An 18,389-nucleotide genomic window follows, 5' to 3' on the forward strand; every position below is an offset into this window, starting at 1 on the left:
TTCATTGGCTGGTATCCTAGATGGTGCCTTCAGATTGGTTGTAGGCTTGTTAGTCCCTCCTTATGATGGAAATTTATGGAAATATCTTCATTTGTGTCCTTCCACGGCTATTGGCCCCTTTACTGCACAGACTACTTTCTTCCAATGCCTTCTCACACCCCCATACTATTGCATTGCCAATGCTTGTTTTATTTGTCTCTGCCAATGCTTGTTTTATGTCTATGCCAATGCTTGTGTTATTTGTCTCTGCCAATGTTTGTTTTATGTGTCTCTGCCAATGCTTGTTTTATTTGTCTCTGCCAATGCTTGTTTTATGTGTCTTTTATGTGTCTCTGCCAATGCTTGTTTTATTTGTCTCTCCCCACAAAGCTTGTTTTATCTGAGATCTCTGTTTAATTATTTAGGATTAATACAGCCCACGCCGCCTCGGACCTTCTTTTAATGATTATACGCCCAAGCTGAGGATCGAACTCAGCTCTCCAACTCCAACGTCGGCAGCTTTATATGTTACGCCACCGCTCATTGCTTCAAAACAAGCCCCCTTAAAGGGGTTTATCTTTGTGTCCATTGCGTGCACTATAGTGCCCCTGGGGCAAAAGCAGGGACCTACTAGAGTGCTTCTCTATCAGAATGCACTTTGCGGTCCCCCCGGGGCACAAGCAGGCATCCACTTCAGCATGCCTAAGCAAGCGTTTACAATGCAATAGGTCTCGGATTTACGCGAGTTTAAGCTATTGGCATTGTAAACGGCAATGTCTTTTATTCATGTTTTAAAATCCAAAACAAAAATAAAAGGCATTGTTATTTACAATAACAATAGCTCAAACTCACGTATGAGAAGAATGTTCCTGCGAGGACTCGGAGACGTGATGCGACGCGGGACCGGCGGGGGAGATGCCTCATCCTAGTAAGTTTTTTTAAATTTAATTAAACGCCCCCCCCCCCCCCTCTCCCTGCGCGTACCCCTCTCCCCCGTCATGCCAGCCGCGACCGGGCGGCAATCACTGCATACTGTTTCCGACTTGTGCTGCCTTCAGTTCACGCATTAACTCCGAGGAATTCCAACTTTAAATTATGCACTGTATAATAGTGCAGGCGCATAAAAACAAGTGGCCATTCTCCTCAAGTCCATCTCTTTGTATTTGTTGCAGGCACGGTGCACCATTCCCTTAGTACACCAGCAATCATTTCTGGATTTGAGCCGAACCTGTTGAAGGCAGACACGGCGATAAACACACGGCACTGCTACTCCTTTCTCAATGAGACCTGAGCCACAAGGTGCATGACGTGACCAGATGCCACTGTCGCTTTTGATGGGTGGCTCATTACAGCCTTTTCTCTGGATCCCAGAGTAGCTGATCACTGCTGGACAGTGTCGTGGGTGCTCACGTTGTCATTAATGACCAATGGCTATAGATCGCTCCCATAAAGAAAACACAAAGTTTTCCTTTAAACCCTAACTTTCCAATTGTAACTTGGACAATTGATGAAGTCTTTCTGTAGGAGGTGGCATTGTTTGACTTAGGGCATGATTTAGGGCATTGGTTTGGCTCCAGATTTATTTTCGAATATCACACTCAGTGTCCCAAACAACTGTGACTATGATTTGTTCTCACTAACAGTCGAAGCCAATATCCGATCTGTAATGTTTATTTTGAAAGACACATCCACAATCAGAAAACCCGGGGAGGGGTAACATTGGAAGCCGAGATTCAACCTCTGCATGATTCTAGAGGTGGTTGTGAGGTCGTGTTGCTATTTTATAATGATTTAATATTCCATTTGCAAGCTGCCATATTGATGAACCCCTAGTCAAAAGGCATGCCCATGTTACAGTAATGTGATTAAAGTTCTCTGGTCTCTGACGTGCACAGCCTCGCTGCCATGCATGGAACTGCAACGCGAGGTTTCTCACTGAAGCTAGATAAGCATTTGAGATTTCCACTGTTTAAAAAGTCCCTTTTCGTTTTTCTCATGGGAAAGCAAAGCACCTGTTGGTACATTTATCTAAAATATCAGTGTCTGCTGCGTGAATTCAATCCAGCTCTCAATGTGTAGAAATACAAATATTAGGCACGTTTGTGGAGGAGCGAGCATTAGATGCTCAGTTGCTTGTGAAGGCAAAGTTCTGTCTCTGAGCGGCTATACCCTTATATATTTTTTTCAGAAACATGATTTAGACTCCAAGTCCGTTCGGAGGGATATTTTTCATTCACTAGAGCAAGTAAATGGTAAGTTGTTATTCACTAATGGGGCTCAATGCAAATCAGAGAAAAGTTGTACAAATGTCTCACACCCACCGGGTTCTGATCGAGTGTTTAAAGGCTGGGCTTTCAAATAATGCAATGATGCTTTCAGTTCGCAAGTTTCTCTGCTGTCGGAATTATATTTATGTGAAGGTGTTAACCTGGTAATGATACTGAACATGGCAGGGTCCGTGGAATTATGCGGCAGGACAGGGCCAAATTATGCGGCAAAAAAGGACAAATAATGTAGCATAATGTGGTACGACACCTCATCTGGCTTAGTAAGCGCTATATAAATTCAATTACAATTACATTTTGTAATAGAATTACTTTATTATTTTGTCATTTTTAGGTCGAGCATTCAAGACCTCTTGTATATACTTTAATATATACTTATATGTGTATGTACTTTGTGGGCTCTGGAGAACAGCCCTAGGACTTGTCTGCTCCGCTTAGGGTCTTTTTTTTCTGTTCAACTGCCTCTGTTTAACTGTCTTGATAGAAAACAATCAGTAGAGGTCAGTAAAATACCAGAATTGCTTTCTGCTGCGGGACTTTCTTTTAAAAAAATTTCTGGCAACTGCCTTTATTTAACTTTCTTGATAGAAAACGACCAACAGAGGTCAGTAAAATACCAGAATCACTTTAGCATCCTCTAGATTCCAGTCTATAGAAATTGTCTTCCACGAGCACCCGCAGACAATAATATTTTTTTCAAATCTTGTATTTTCAATGATATGTAAAAGAAACAATTGATGGACGGAATGCTGGACAATGCAAACATTCACCCCCAGTCACAAGCATCTGGGTTTAATCCATCATTCTTTTGCTCTCCACCCCAGTTTGGACCCAGCCATATGCAAATCAGTCTTGACCCTGTTCCACGTGGATCCCGTACTCTCCATGCCACTGGAGTCAAGATATCCTGGCTGATGAGGGTTGAAACCCCGAAACCGGTCCTAGGATGCTTATTTATAGTCCAGGGAGAACATGGCCTGGCAGTTTGGGCTGGACTGTTCCCATTGGGCGTAGGGTCAAGACTGAGTTGCATATGGCTGGGTTCAAATCGGAATGGCATGAGGATCAAAAAAACGATGGATTAAGGCCCAGATCTCTGTACTGGGCTGAATGTACGACATTGTTCTGCATCCTGTCCTTCAATTGTTCTTTTTGCTTTTCAGTGATACGACCACCGAAGGCCCTGATTTTATATTAAAAATAGAGCTTTGAACTATACCATTTCCCACTGAAAGGCAATATTCGTCTCCATGTGTTCCCATACCTGGCGTATTGTGCAGTTTGGTGCTTACTTTCCCTCCATGTTAAAGAACAGTAGATGTTTCAGCTCCCAGGCTAATGTGCTGCATGGCTAAATACATATAAGGTCCCAAAGGCGAGACCGATTGCATTGCAAATGCTTGTTCTGAAGTAGTTGCCATGCTGAGCTGGTAAACCGTTGACAAAAGTATCCCTGTGTTTAAACAGTACGTAAAGCCAAGAGCTTGACAATTTAAGTCGTATCGGTGACGCAATTGCTTAGTTAATATTATGGCACAATTAGGGCAATTGAGTGGAGATGATGAGTTATTGAATGTAAAATTGGGAGTTTGATTCCTGGCTTCCCTGTTTAATCAAATGGTGTGATCTTGGGAAATCAGATCTATCTTCACCCTTGAGGCAGTGCTCAGTGTAACAGCGAATGTTGCAGACTGTGGAACCGAGCGACAAGGTTCACGTGCTGGCGTTGACTCAAAATCCTGTGATTTAGGCAAAAAATAATTAGCGGGGTCCACTGCCATGTAATCTCTCTGTGCCGGTGAAGTGCCATGAGTCCTTGTATAATTTAACAGGTGCTCATGTAAAGCGCTCGGATACCTTCAAGTCGAGTATGTGCTAGATAGAACTGTGACAAGACGACCAGTGGCATTTTGCACTTGTTTGAGTAAAAAGGGAAGTCACAAGCAGCCTTGTGAAGATTTATTATTTCAGTATTTGATTTAAGGAAAACTACATGCACGCTTATTTGCAAAAGAGAGTGACTCACAGACCAGTCTGAATTACATATAGAACTAGTGAGTGACGCAGGCTCACAGAGTGAACGCAGAGCATTCATACTCTGGTACCTATGGGCCTCTGTTAAACCTGTGATTATTTAATGAGTGTCTAGTCCGGGTTAGTTGGAGCTTATGAGGGATGACAACTTTTTAAAAAAACAAAAAAACTCGAGTGTCTAGGTCGTCATACTTTGGTAAGAGTTACCCATTACAATAAATGCTATCCGCTCCAGAGGTACTTAATGACCTGGAGAAAGCAAGACGGTACGGATAGATGACTCCAGTAGATGGTGGCACATAACTATTAGTTAGAAATTGGGTTTCAGTATGGTTCGTTAGGGTTTAACACTAATTGGTGCTAAAATCCTACTTCACCTCTTAGGTGGCTAGGTGCTCACAAATGGCTTTGGCTGCTACATCATGAGGTGGGAAATTAATCACCAGATGAACAGTTGGGCCTCTGTTATGTTAACGATAACTTGTTACAGTGAGGCCGCTGTTAGGTCCACGATAACTGGGAGTGTCACGTGCCTTTTCTGCTCGGGTCTCAAAATAGGTGGGCAATTACATCGGCAAAGCTCACTGCTGTAATCAGCGTGTGAATCTAATGCGTATTTAATGAAGGCACGACATAGCACAAGACCTGCAAAATTACTTACATCCTCCAGTTACCTTCAATATACCTGCACGCCCTTTTCTCACACTTCTGCCACCTCCCCTAGGTGCTGCACTACAAGATGAGTGCTACCCTTCCTTACTGTTGGTTGGTCCTCTTTGTAAGATGGGTCTTGATTCAGTGTGGGTGCGGGCTATGAGGGGGAGAACAGTTCCATGAAGCAAACATTTAGGCTGGCATGTGAGCTCGTTCTTATTGGCAATTGGAGAGGGCACTGATCATCTGTGTCTTTATTTATTTTGCGTGGAATCTATGTCTGCGATAACTGGGAGTTGAACAGTGCTACGATGGGAGCATCTTGGTCGCAGGAAGCGCTGCCCTACGCCAAAATCTCATAAATGAGAGCCTAAGTTTACATGGTGTTTACCTCTCGGAAACGTTCCGTAATTCTCAAAATAACTGACTAGTTTGAGTCTTATTAGTGCTCTGGACGTTGCTAACCACTTCTGGTTTTCAGTGTTTAGCTTAATTTTGAAGGCCCCTTTTTTTCACCTCATCTGTTAATAAAAATGCAAATCTTCTTCGAAGTCATATTGCTGACTAAATATTGAGGTCCATATTTATCAAGGTTTTGCGTCGCCCTTCGGCCACGCAAGGTGGCTCGAGGGCAAACCAAAACCTAAGTGAGATCTATCAAGCCACGCAAGGCCACCTGTGTGACCCTGCACAGCTGGATAAATCTAGAGTAATGCAAGGCAGCGCAAATCGCTGCTTTGTGTTATTCTGCGGCAGGGAGGCATTCCATGGGCGGAGCGTCGGTGTTCCCACTCATCCAATGATGGATTTTGGTGCATTTTCAGACTTGCCATCAGTGTTAGGTCTGGGAATGCTTTAAAATGCTACTCCTCCCCAAGCATAACGAGGAGAAATGTCTTTATTTCACCTTGTTTTTCCTCTTCCTATGGGTGCTGCATTCAGCACATATAGAATGTAAAGGGGGGGGTGCTCGGTCCTCCCGCCCCCATGGCGGTGCGGCGCTCCCCCCCCCTCCCGGCCTCTCGGTGGTGGGGGTGCGTCGCGGGCCGATGACACGCATGGCGCACCCCCACCACCGATAGGCTGATGCCTCCCCCGTGACCCGGAATCAGCTGTACTGATTCCGGGGCAGGGGGGCGGGTCGGGCAGGGGGCGGGCCGGCTGGGCCGGTGACCCCCTGGTGGATCGATGCATTAAAAGACCCGGGGAGTGAGCTGGGCGCCCTCTTGCCCCTGGCTCGCTCCCCGCATAGTTCGTGTGCCCCACGCTCGGGGCGTATCATTTTCTGTTCTTTTGTTCCCTCTGCAGGATCGGCGGTGGCGTGGCTAGGCGTGGGCTTCAGGTTCGGCGGCAGGTCAGGGCGTGAGCGGCCCGGCGACGTGTGAGCAGGTGGAGCGGAGTGAGCGAGGAGACCGGCGTGGCTGTCGATCGACCTGTGGAGGCACGAGCCATAGCTCAGAGGCACTGTTGTCGGCCTTTGGTGTTGCGGGTCCCTAGGAGGCAAGGGTGCGATCCCCAGTGGTGGAGGTAGGGTCATCTCTGACGGGCTCAATTATTTGTAGATCGGGCGCGGGTGGGCCGGCTCTCCCTGGTGAGTGTATTCTGTCGGCAGGGGGGTTTTGTGCATTGTTTTTTTCCCTGGGCGAAGCAGGACCCAGCAGGGCAGCCACTGGAGGGGAGACCAATGAGAAGGTGCTTGTTTTGATTAGGGAAAGCCGGTTTTTAAGCTGATTTTCTGGGTGGGGGGGTTTCTGGTTGCTGTGCAGGGCAGCCACTGGAGGGGAGAGCAATGAGAAGGTGCTTGTTTTGACTACTGAAAGCCGGTTTTGAAGCTGATTTTCGTGATTGGGCTGGTTGTGAGACTGGGTGGGGGTTTCTGGTGGCTGAAAGTTTTCCAGGCACTGGGATTGATTCCGCAAAGTCTTTTTGCAAGCTACTAATATTTGTTTTCTCGTAGGAAGCTTGACTGTGGTGTTTCTTCCAGTGGCAGACAGCAGATCACAGGCGCAGAGCGCAGCAACGGGCTGAGGACACACGGGTCATCGGTGGTAAGGGGAGTGAGGCGGGCCTGCACTTCATTGCTTCTGGGGGGCCGCTGGGCTTGAGACCTTCCTACGAGGGGTTGGCGCCCGCCCACACGCTAAGACTAGCTTGGTGTGCTTTGCGGTCACAGTTGCATGGTGCTTACGGCCATCTTCACATCCTCCATCTGAAAGAAGGTACAATTGCCTGGGTTGGCTAGGATTAGTTTGCATTGAGTATTGTGGAGAATGCCGGGGGCACGAATTAATAAGAGTGCCCGCATGGAGCAAATTATGCAGACTATGATGCGCAGGGTGACCACAATTGATAGGCGCTTGGGTAAGGTGGATGAGTTAGGTAGGAGTGTGGCAGAAATTAATCAGAGGTTGGATGGGCCGGCTGGACCACAAGGCAGGCCACGAAGGAAAATCAACCCACCACAGCCTAGAGGTCATTTTGTCACCCCTCCTAAGAGGGGCAAGTCCAAGAAAACTGCAACCATAACGCCCAAGAATACAGCTGAGGGGGAGGGAATGCCAGGAGTAGTGCCTATGGATACTCCCTTGATGCCCCCAATGGCACCGGCTGGGCCAGCCCCTCCTACGCCAGCATGTAGACTCATTCATTATCTCTCAGCCCCAAGGGGGGCATCCTTGAATGATGCTATAGATGAGAATGTCTGCAGTGTAAAATATGCCTCTTTTGACCAAGCGGTGGTGTTGCTTAGGGGCCTGGGTTCAGGGGTATTGATGGCCAAGTCTGACATAGAGTCTGCATTTCGTCTTCTCCCTGTACATCAGGGGGAACACCACCTTTTGGGGTTCAAGTTTGATGGGAAGTATTACATGGACAAATGCATGCCCATGGGTTGTTCGATCTCGTGTGCCTATTTCGAGACGTTCAGTTCCTTCTTGGAATGGGTAATGAGGCAGGCAACCGGGCATCAGCAGGTCATGCACTACCTGGATGACTTTCTTTTCCTGGGCGCGGCTGGGTCTCAGAAGTGTGCGCGGGCATTGCAGGAATTTTGCGTGCTCATGCGGGATCTTGGGGTCCCGCTGGCGCCGGGGAAGACAGTGGGGCCAGCTACTTGCTTAGAATTTCTGGGCATTGAAATAGACTGTGGAGGGTTGTTTCAGGCTCCCAAAGGAGAAGGTGTCAAAATTCAAGGTGGCACTACGCGCGTGCCTGGCCAAAGAGAAGGTCTCTTTACAACAGCTTCAGGAAACAGTGGGCCAGTTGAATTTCGCGTTGAGGGTGATACCAATGGCTCACCCCTTTTCTCGCTCAATTGCGCAGGCTATGAAGGGTCTGCGAGAAAAACACCACCGCACTAGACTGTCGCTTGAGGTACGCCAGGACGTGCTGATATGGATGGCATTCCTGGAGGACTTCAACGGCAGGGTTGTGTGGTCCGGCCCCCCCACTACTTCAGCAGAGTTAGGTTTATGGACTGACGCTGCTGGGAGTGTTGGATTTGGTGCCATCCTTGGAAACAAGTGGGTCACCCACAGGTGGCCGGACGAATGGGTGTACAGTGAGTTGACAACCAACATTGGTTTTCTGGAGCTGTTCCCCATTTGGGTTGCATTAATGGTCTGGCCAGAACTTCTGCGTAACAAATCAGTGATATTCTGGTCAGACAACATGACGGTGGTGGAGTGTATCAATCAGCAAGCGGCACGCTGTAGGTTCATACTCCACCTCTTGAAGGAGATTGTGTTGAGATGCTTGAAATTGAATGTTATATTCAGAGCAAAAGGTGTACCAGGTGTCCTTAATAATGCAGCTGATGCACTCTCTCACCAAAAAATGCAGGTATTCAGGGAACATCTTCCATCAGCAGAGCCTACACCGACACACTTCCCGTCAGCACTCTGGCAGATTGGTGCCCCAAATTACAGGACCTCGTGGCTGCTAGCTTAGCCCCCAAGACAAGGACAGCGTATGAAGGGGCGTTTGGTTCATATTGCACTTTCTTGGGGCGAGACTGGGAATCCAAATGGGCTCTAGAGAATAGTTTTACAGATTATCTGGGTAAATTGCATCAGGAGGGTCGCTCAGTGGCAACAGCTAACAGGCATAGGGCAGCTGTCTCCTTCTACGCACAGGCTAAGGGAGTAAAAGACCCAACTAACAGCTTTGTGGTGCGGAAGGGTTTGAGGGGTTGGCGCCGCTTACAGGGCAGCACGGCTGACTCTAGGAAACCAATAAGCTTGGGGAGGCTGATGGCATTCTTGCCTGCATTGCATGACGTCTGTAGTTCAGACTGGGAGATACAATTGTTTAAAGCCGCTTTCACATTAGCCTTTTATGGAGCTTTGAGGCTGAGTGAGTTGGTTGCAGCCTCCAAGGCAGATAGGCAGGGGGTATCCAATTCCTGAACACAACTATACAGGGAGACACATTGTGGGTGACAATTTTGAGATCAAAAACTGATCAGGAGGCGCGGGGGGAGACTGTGGTACTGCACAGGGCGAGGGCCAATCCTTGCTGCCCGGTACACCATGTGGAGACTTTCATCAGGCAGAGAGGTGGATTGTTGGGTGGGTCGCTCTTATTACACGCTGACGGCACCCCTTTAACCAAATACCAGTTCAGAAGAGTCATGGAGTTGACTATTACCAGGGTGGGCCTTGACCCGAAGGAATTTGGCACACACTCCTTTAGGATAGGCGCAGCCACTGAGGCAATCACAAGGGGTCTGCATGTGAACAGTGTTAAAAGAATTGGGAGATGGTCACCCAATTCCAATTGCTACAAACGGTATGTGCGGGTACACATGTTGTAAAGTACCTAGAGTTTTCTGACGTTGGGTTGTTATTCTGGTTTTGCAGTTTCTTCGCTCTGTGACGCAGGCGGAGAACTCGTTTCGGGTCATCATCAAGATTTATCGGCGACTCATCGCGGCGTGAACACAGGACGCGGTCAGGCAGGGTTTGGATTGTAGAATGCAAAATTCAGGCAGGATGTTAGATTCGGATAGGAAACACGCTGTATTACACTTTTGTTAAGGTTAGCCTTTGATATTTGTCTTCAATACTGTAGATCTAATGTCATGAATTTTGCGTTTCTTAACATAATTGATGTAATGTTGATATTCATCCTTTATTGTTTTGTATAATAAATATGGCCGGGGGGTCCCTGACCCCCCGCCTTCCAAAGACAACTTGCCTATGTCAATCCTTCAAGGTGGTGTGGGAAGCTGGGAAGGGAGGGTAGCCAGTCACGGACCATGAAGGGAAAATGCCTTCTAGGATGGTTTTTGTGCAGGAAGGTGTCCCTTCCTGCACACAAACAACCCTATTGACAACGCAGGCACACTTGCAACATGACGCAAGGTTGCCTGTGTTGGCACTAGGCAACCAAAAGTCCGCCAGTGCTAGGAAGTGACAGGAATACGCTTCATACCTGCTAGAGACGTGCGTGGAGGTGCTGGTCATCGCCGGGAGGTTTCTGCTGCTGGCTGCCTTTGTCTGGGTCTCCCTCCCGCCGCCGCGTTTGAATCTCCCGCGGCCGCGGCTTGGAGGGGGACCACAACTCCCAGAGACACCTGCTTCAAGGGCGGAAGTCGATGCCCACTGGCCGCGCCTGGCGGCGCTACTAAAGGCAAGGATACCCTCGGTGGAGCGGGGGCTTCATACCTGCTAGAGACGTGCGTGGAGGTGCTGGTCATCGCCGGGAGGTTTCTGCTGCTGGCTGCCTTTGTTTGGGTCTCCCTCCCGCCGCCGCGTTTGAATCTCCCGCGGCCGCGGCTTGGAGGGGGACCACAACTCCCAGAGACACCTGCTTCAAGGGCGGAAGTCGACGCCCACTGGCCGCGCCTGGCGGCGCTACTAAAGGCAAGGATACCCTAGGTGGAGCGGGGGTTTCATACCTGCTAGAGACGTGCGTGGAGGTGCTGGTCATCGCCGGGAGGTTTCTGCTGCTGGCTGCCTTTGTCTGGGTCTCCCTCCCGCCGCCGCTTTTGAATCTCCCGCGGCTTGGAGGGGGACCACAACTCCCAGAGACACCTGCTTCAAGGGCGGAAGTCGACGCCCACTGGCCGCGCCTGGCGGCGCTACTAAAGGCAAGGATACCCTCGGTGGAGCGGGGGCTTCATACCTGCTAGAGACGTGCGTGGAGGTGCTGGTCATCGCCGGGAGGTTTCTGCTGCTGGCTGCCTTTGTCTGGGTCTCCCTCCCGCCGCCGCGTTTTAATCTCCCGCGGCCGCGGCTTGGAGGGGGACCACAACTCCCAGAGACACCTGCTTCAAGGGCGGAAGTCGACGCCCACTGGCCGCGCCTGGCGGCGCTACTAAAGGCAAGGATACCCTCGGTGGAGCGGGGGCTTCATACCTGCTAGAGACGTGCGTGGAGGTGCTGGTCATCGCCGGGAGGTTTCTGCTGCTGGCTGCCTTTGTCTGGGTCTCCCTACCGCCGCCGCGTTTGAATCACCCGCGGCCGCGGCTTGGAGGGGGACCACAACTCCTAGAGACACCTGCTTCAAGGGCGGAAGTCGACGCCCACTGGCCGCGCCTGGCGGCGCTACTAAAGGCAAGGACAGCCTCCGCGTCGCGGGTCCGCGCGCGGGCGGCGCCGGGCTGAGCCCGGTTAGAGGGCAGGCCGTCTGTGGCCGTCCGGGGCAGGAGGAGGCAGGGCTGGGCCACATCTCTGTCATCTGTGGTTCGTGAGTATCCTGTGCACGTGATAGAGTCTGTGGCTGGACTCATGCTTACTACCCTCCGACATCTTTCTTCTGTGTCTAATCCCCTATGTGGACTTTATAAACTGTTTTGAACTCCTATTGTGCCTTCCACTAGTTTGAGTTTGGGTTGAAGTATTTGGAAGTGTGTCGTGTTGTGATCTAGGGATGGGGAAACGGGCCCCCGCGGTGCGCCAACGCAATCTTACTCCTGCATTGAGCATGTCCAAACCTACATCCATAGATAGAATGTTGGAGAAAGCTCTGGGTGTAGTGGCTACTGAAATTGAACGCACTGAAAGGCGTCTTTCTATCACCCCTAATCTAGAAGAGTTTATTCAAGTCTCTAAGCACTTCACGTTCACAAGAAACCGAGCCTCCTAAAGAAAATTCTGTAAATGAGGCTATTCAACCCATTGATTGCCCACGAGAGGGGACATCTCGCTGTCCCGGCCGCAAATGTAAGGAAAAAACCAAACATATTACGAAACCACCTTTAACAAAAAAAACAAAGGGAGAGGTCCCTCCCCTGGAGAAGGGGAACCAGGGTAAGCCCACTGAGGATGACAATTTAATTGTTAATGTCCAACCTGAGTGGGTTACTGCCCTGATGACGAATCTGCAATCGCAGATAAGACTCATCATTAAAGAAGAATTGTCCCCTGTATTTGCAAGGTTGGATAGCTTAAAATCAGCATGGAATGTGCGGACACAAAGTAAAGAAATGCCCTCTAGTACAAATAAAGAAATCAATACGTCAAATGCCACGGCCCATGAGAGTAATAAGCAATCAGGGCTGATTACAACATCGAAGGCCCCGTCCTCTGTGATCCCACAGGGAACTATTGCCGTTGACAGGATAAGTTCTGACGTTAATGTGGCTCCAACTAAATCCACGCCCTTGGCCCGACCGACATTGCCATTAGAGGCTCCATGTAGACGGGGGCTGGTTGAAACTCTCCCAAAACAGAATTTTAATAATTTTGTACCAAATTCACAAGCACAGGGCCCCCCAACTATCAACCTACCACCTGAATCTGCACCCTATGTCTTGATCTTAGCAGGAACCCCTGCCTTAAGGGAGGGCATAGGTGAATCCCACGAAGAGCTAAAACATAAAACTATTCACTGGCTTGTTAATCACAGTGACTTTAGCTATGAATATACTCATGAGATCTTGACTACAAGAAGGGTAGGTTGGATTGGTAAACATCAAAAAGATATTCAAGGGGACTGTGTGTTAATCAATTTTAGAAATCCATGTATCATTGAGCACATTTTAGCGACAGAGTATGGAAAAAATAGGGGGTCCATTATTTTACTCCCCCTAGGATACTTTTATCCTCCATTTAGGCCTCTCTATCAAAATCATTTACCCCAGTGGAAAAGGAGTGGGCCTTTTGTTAAGATGGCCCCCCCCATGCCGGTTAATCCATTTTATAACTATCCTATTTTTAATATCCCCACCAGTAATAGGTATAGTTCACTTGAAGGTGTAGACTGACTTGGGGTTTTAGATAATACTATTGAAGTGGGAACTGACACCATTACCTCTGATGTTGAGCTCCAGGATAAGATTAATGGGATGATGCCTATGACTTTGGAGGAACCAGTCGGAACCAACCAGATTGGCAATAGTAATATAAGTTTTTCCAGTCTGTGTTGTGTTCCTACAGAATCAACAGTCCTTCTGAGTCATCCCGCTTGTAATTCTATTGTAAGCATTGACCTACCAAATGTACACCCACATTATAATCTAGTCACTCCACTCCACTCCTACGAATGAAATTACTAGGGTTTTATCTTGGAATGTAGCAGGCATGAACAGTAAACTTGATGATCCTGAGTGGGGTACGTTTATTGATAGTTATGAAATCTGTATGTTCCAAGAAACATGGGCAAAAAAAGAGGTTCTCAAATCGGGATATGTTAGTTTTCACATCTTGGCATCCTCGAGTGGAAAAGGTAGACCCTCTGGGGGTCTTATTACTTGGGTATGCTTGCATCTGGGGTGCTCTGTATCCCAAATTGATACAGGCTCCAAAGATATATTATGTGTCAGGCTTCAGTTCCCATCTAGGCCCCCAGTTGTCCTAATAAATGTATATTCACGGCCATCTCCAAAAGGTATTGAATCCATTACCTTAGAAGAATTAACTATCTTCCTTGGTACTATTGACACCAACCAGTTTATTATATTAGGTGGAGATTTTAATTGTCAATATGAACCATTGGAAGGTTTACCACTGGATAGTTTGTATGATGAGGACCAGTTTTTAAAAATTCCGGAGTCAGGTTGCCCTAAAGTTAAAATTTGGTCCCCCCTGGTGATCCAGATGAGTTGTCTCACCATGAGGCACAGTCTTCGTGCATGTAACGGGAGAGCATCATCTGTCACATCTAACAACCATACATTCTATAGTAAGAATAGGGGGTCTGTTTTAGACTATATTTTGATTAATTCATATTTTTGGGATATGATGGTGGACTTCAAGATAATTCCCCGCATTGATAGCGACCACTCCGCCCTCATGCTGTAACTAAAAGCATTAAACTCAGGGATTCCGCCTGACCCAAGCAACCCTCCTGATCCTAGGCTTGTGGTCTCCTATTGTAGAAGGAGAGTGAAATGGTCTAATTTTATTGATTCTGAAACAAAAATGGCCACTTTATATGATGCCTTGCTCCCGGTCTTTAAAGATGCATCCAATTTATTCAATATGACTAATGAGAGCCCAAATATCCACTTGGTCCAATCAAATTTTGAAGAACTGGGTAAAATTACTTATGATTTCTTTTTCCCAATAAAAATATGCAAAAAAAATAAACAGCCCATCCATCCCTGGTATGACAGTCTGTGTCGCAAAGCGAAAAAGGAATTGGTATTAGCCATTAAAAATCGTGATCGCCTTATAATTAGGATGGCAAGAGCAAATTATAAATCTGTCATAAACAAATCCAAACAAAATTGGGAAGTTGAAAAATGGGCTACCATGAAAACCGCATTGGGTGATAGAGACATGAGGACTTTTTGGGGTATTGTTAATTCAGGTTCAACTGTTCTTCGCAGTGCGGTTGAACCCAATCTGGATGAACAGACTTGGCGGACCCACTTCGAATCTCTGTATGCTAAGGAACCTGAAGTAGCCCAAGCCCCTGGGCTTGATTCACCAATTTCTGCTGTAATGAACAACGATGATTTGGATCCTTTATCTGAAGATGATTCGTCTCTAATCATCTCTATAAAGGAAATCAATATTGCTTTAGTTAGCATAGCAACAGGAAAAGCCCCAGGGTTGGATAAGATGCCCGGCGATCTTTTTAAAAGCGAACCTGATATCTGGGCTCCCTATCTGAGGATGCTTTTTAACTCAATTATCCAAGGCATGAAGATTCCTAAAAGTTGGTTAGGTGCGGAAATCATTCCGATTTTCAAAAAGGGTTCCCCTCTTCTCCCGACTAACTACAGACCTATAAGTCTGATTGATATTCCTCAAAAAATTTTTGCGAGAGTCCTCCTCCTTAGACTACAGTCATGGATGGAGGAGAGGAATATCTTGTCTATTTTTCAGGCTGGTTTCAGAGAACAACTATCAACCCTGGACCAAGTCCTAAGACTCCAATTATTACATTGGAAGACTGTCTGCCTACAGGGAGGTAGTCTCTTTCTAATATTTGTTGATCTTAGATCAGCATTTGACTTGGTCCCGAGAGAGAAGTTATGGTCTGTTTTAGCCAAGATGGGGGTTCCTGTTTATTTAATACATCTTTTTAAACGTTTACATGAATGCAATTATGCTCAAATTAGGTATGGGAAGGATGGCAATCTTACTGCCCCTATTCCAATAAACCGTGGAGTTAGACAGGGTTGCGTTCTCGCACCCACCCTGTTCAGTCTTTACATTAATGGCCTAATTGACATTCTTTTAGCAGCAAAAGATTTAGATGCCCCCAAACTAGCTACCCGCAGAATTTCGGCCATGATGTTTGCTAAATCGGCCATGGGGATACAAAAGGTTTTGGATATTTTTGAAGAATTTTGTAGGGATCGTGGTCTTGAAATTAATCTTCAAAAAACTAAATTTATGGCATTAAACTGCCCAAAAAGTACACGTCCCAATCCATGCCTACATGGTAAATCTCTCGAAAGGGTGTCTTCTTTTGTGTATCTAGGACTAACAATTACTGAGTCCATGGATTGGGGGGTTCATACCACTAAATCTACCATAAAATTAGCACAATCTTCAGGAGGGATCATGAAGGTTTTTAACACTTCTAGTAAAAGAAATGTTAGCCCAGCTCTGGAAATTTATAGGGCTCAGGCAAGGGGTGGAGCATTGTATGGTGCAGAATTATGGGGTCACTTAAATACGTCAAAATTACTGCAGGTGGAGAACCAATTTTTAAGACAATTATTCAGATTACCCCGTAGCACACCTTTGGTCCCACTACGCCTAGATACAGGTATAACTCCAATAGATGAAGTTGTAGGACTCAAACCCATCATGTATTGGCGTCGTCTGTGGACAACCCCCGAACTTACATCTTACAGGGAGGAGCTTACGGAGGTATTAAGGTCATGTGGTTCTCTGAAAATCCCATGGTTCGACCATATAAGATTCCTCCTATCTAGCCTGGGTCTGGGAGATTGCTGGCATCACCCCGAGTCTGCTTGTTTACTAATATCAAAGGGCCAAATGAAGACCTGCTATAGCGAGCATAGATTAGCACAACTCCATAATTCCTCCGGGGTTGGGAAATGTACCAGTGCCTTTTTAGAAATTAAATCACTTTCCTGTTTTGAACCGGCAATTGATCTTATAACTCCACCTGCAGCCAGGAAGCTTTTTTTACAATTCAGGCACGGGGTACTTCCACTGCGTTGTTTTACATCCAAATGGAGTAAACAAAATCCGAGCCATTGCCCCATGCGTGATTTTCCTGTGGAAACAGAATTGCATGTTTTTTTCTGCTGTGTTGGATACCAGAAGGCAAGAAGGCGCTGGTTGGCACAGATCTGCAGGAACCTCGGCACCAGGTCGTGCCTAGAAGCATACAGGATATTGAAATCCGACACCGGTATCCCAATAGTTTATTCGGTTGCTGGATTTTTATTTTCGACATGGTGTACTAGAAGGGCCCTTCTGAGATCCCATAATGTAAACTGATTGTGTAAACTTATGTTAGAATTGCATTTTTAACTGATTTTTTATACACTAGTATTAAATATAGGATTCTTTTCTCCTATTTTTATTGAAGATTGCCTTTTTTAAGCTTAAATTATATATTTATTGTTCCATGAACTCTCCGACAAAAACTGTATTACTTCTGTCCTAATTCTATGACTCAATGATTCGATGATTTTCTCAATCTGAAATTGTATGTACAACTATATTGTTTTATTTATTCTTATGTACTTTTTAGGACATTTTGTCCGAAATAAAGTTTTGTATTGATTGATTGATAAATGTGGTGCGGCCCTGGCCTTTCCCTTTCATGCAGCGCAGCAAGGCGGCTTGCAGCGGGAAAGCGTGATAAATCTAGCCCTGAGTTTACTGGGTGTTAGTTTCTGAAGCGTCGTGACATTTTTCTCTCACAGAAACTTCCCGCAATACTCAGGAGTACCATGGCTACAGCTCATAGTTTTCAAAGTTTTCTACATGTTGAATTCCACACTAAAATCAGGGTTTTCGCATTATTTTAATAAATAACTTAAATCCCTTTAATCTTTATGGCATGATTGACAGCTAACATTCAAGTGGGTGGTTTGCCAAGCGCCAGCAGCAGCTACTCTCTTTTCTCTTTCATTTCATCTCTCCTTTGGAGTGTCCAGACGTCACTCACTTGTGCTACTATACACTAGGACAAAACACCCCTTTGTTGGTTCATTCACTGATTCATTCATCCACTCTGTGCTCCTCTTACCGGTGCAGTAAACGTCGAAGGAAAATAGCCCCAAGTACTTGTAGACGTAGAACCCATTGGTCGTGTTCCCGCTTATATCCGGACAGGCCTTGATCAGGATGGAGCTGCTCTCACTGCAGGACGACAAGGAGTTCACAAGCAGCTTCACGGTCTGGATCCCAGATCCCAAGGGCGGGTGGCTTCCATTTTTGAGAGTGTAGGGCAGCGCCGAGCCACACCTCACTGGTCCAATGCAGCCTTCTTGCATCCTCACTCCCGAAACTCCCGTGAACCGGTACCAGCCGAATAAATACCGATCCGTTTGGAATACGCCAGTGGAGGTGGTACTGGAGAGACGAGTGGGGCCTTCTATCATCTGGTGGTTAGTGCAGGGGTCGACACATGAGTTAGTTCCATCTATCTTAACGCAGTCAGTGTTGTCGTTACAGGGAGAAGTATCTGGGCTGCACGGGAGCGTGCGGCTCGATGAACACACGTAATTAGTTTGGACATTTGTGCAGGACGTCGTAGGGGCGCACTTGTTTAGAGTGGCACTGTTGCATTCATTGACGTCAACGCACTTCTTCATCGCAGTATTCCACGTGGTGCTCCCGGGGACGCAGCACTTGTCCGTGGTGCCGGTAACTATAGGGTAGCAGCTGATGCCGTTTCCGCAGAACCCTGATTTGCAGACACAGGACACGTACGTAGGGCTAGGCACCGTGCCGACTTGTTGTGGGATGGCGTTTGGGGAGCAGTAGGATGATGTTGCAGCATCTGGGGAGGAAAGAAAGGCTGGTAATATTAATGTCTGGACACGTAAATATC

General features: G+C 47.1%; 1 protein-coding gene across 1 annotated transcript in view; it reads right to left on the bottom strand.

Annotated features, from left to right (window-relative positions):
• The window catches only part of LOC146857261 (uncharacterized), a 161,999-nt gene that overhangs the window by 63,968 nt on the left and 79,642 nt on the right, over nt 1-18,389 (bottom strand). Inside the window, exon 3 of the mRNA XM_085647772.1 lies at nt 17,583-18,338. Coding sequence (XP_085503898.1) covers nt 17,583-18,338 — 756 coding nt within the window. The remainder of the gene's footprint in view (nt 1-17,582; nt 18,339-18,389) is intronic.

The sequence above is a fragment of the Triturus cristatus genome, chromosome 3_2 (genome assembly GCF_964204655.1).
Source record: "Triturus cristatus chromosome 3_2, aTriCri1.1, whole genome shotgun sequence".
Taxonomy (NCBI): Eukaryota; Metazoa; Chordata; class Amphibia; order Caudata; family Salamandridae; genus Triturus; species Triturus cristatus.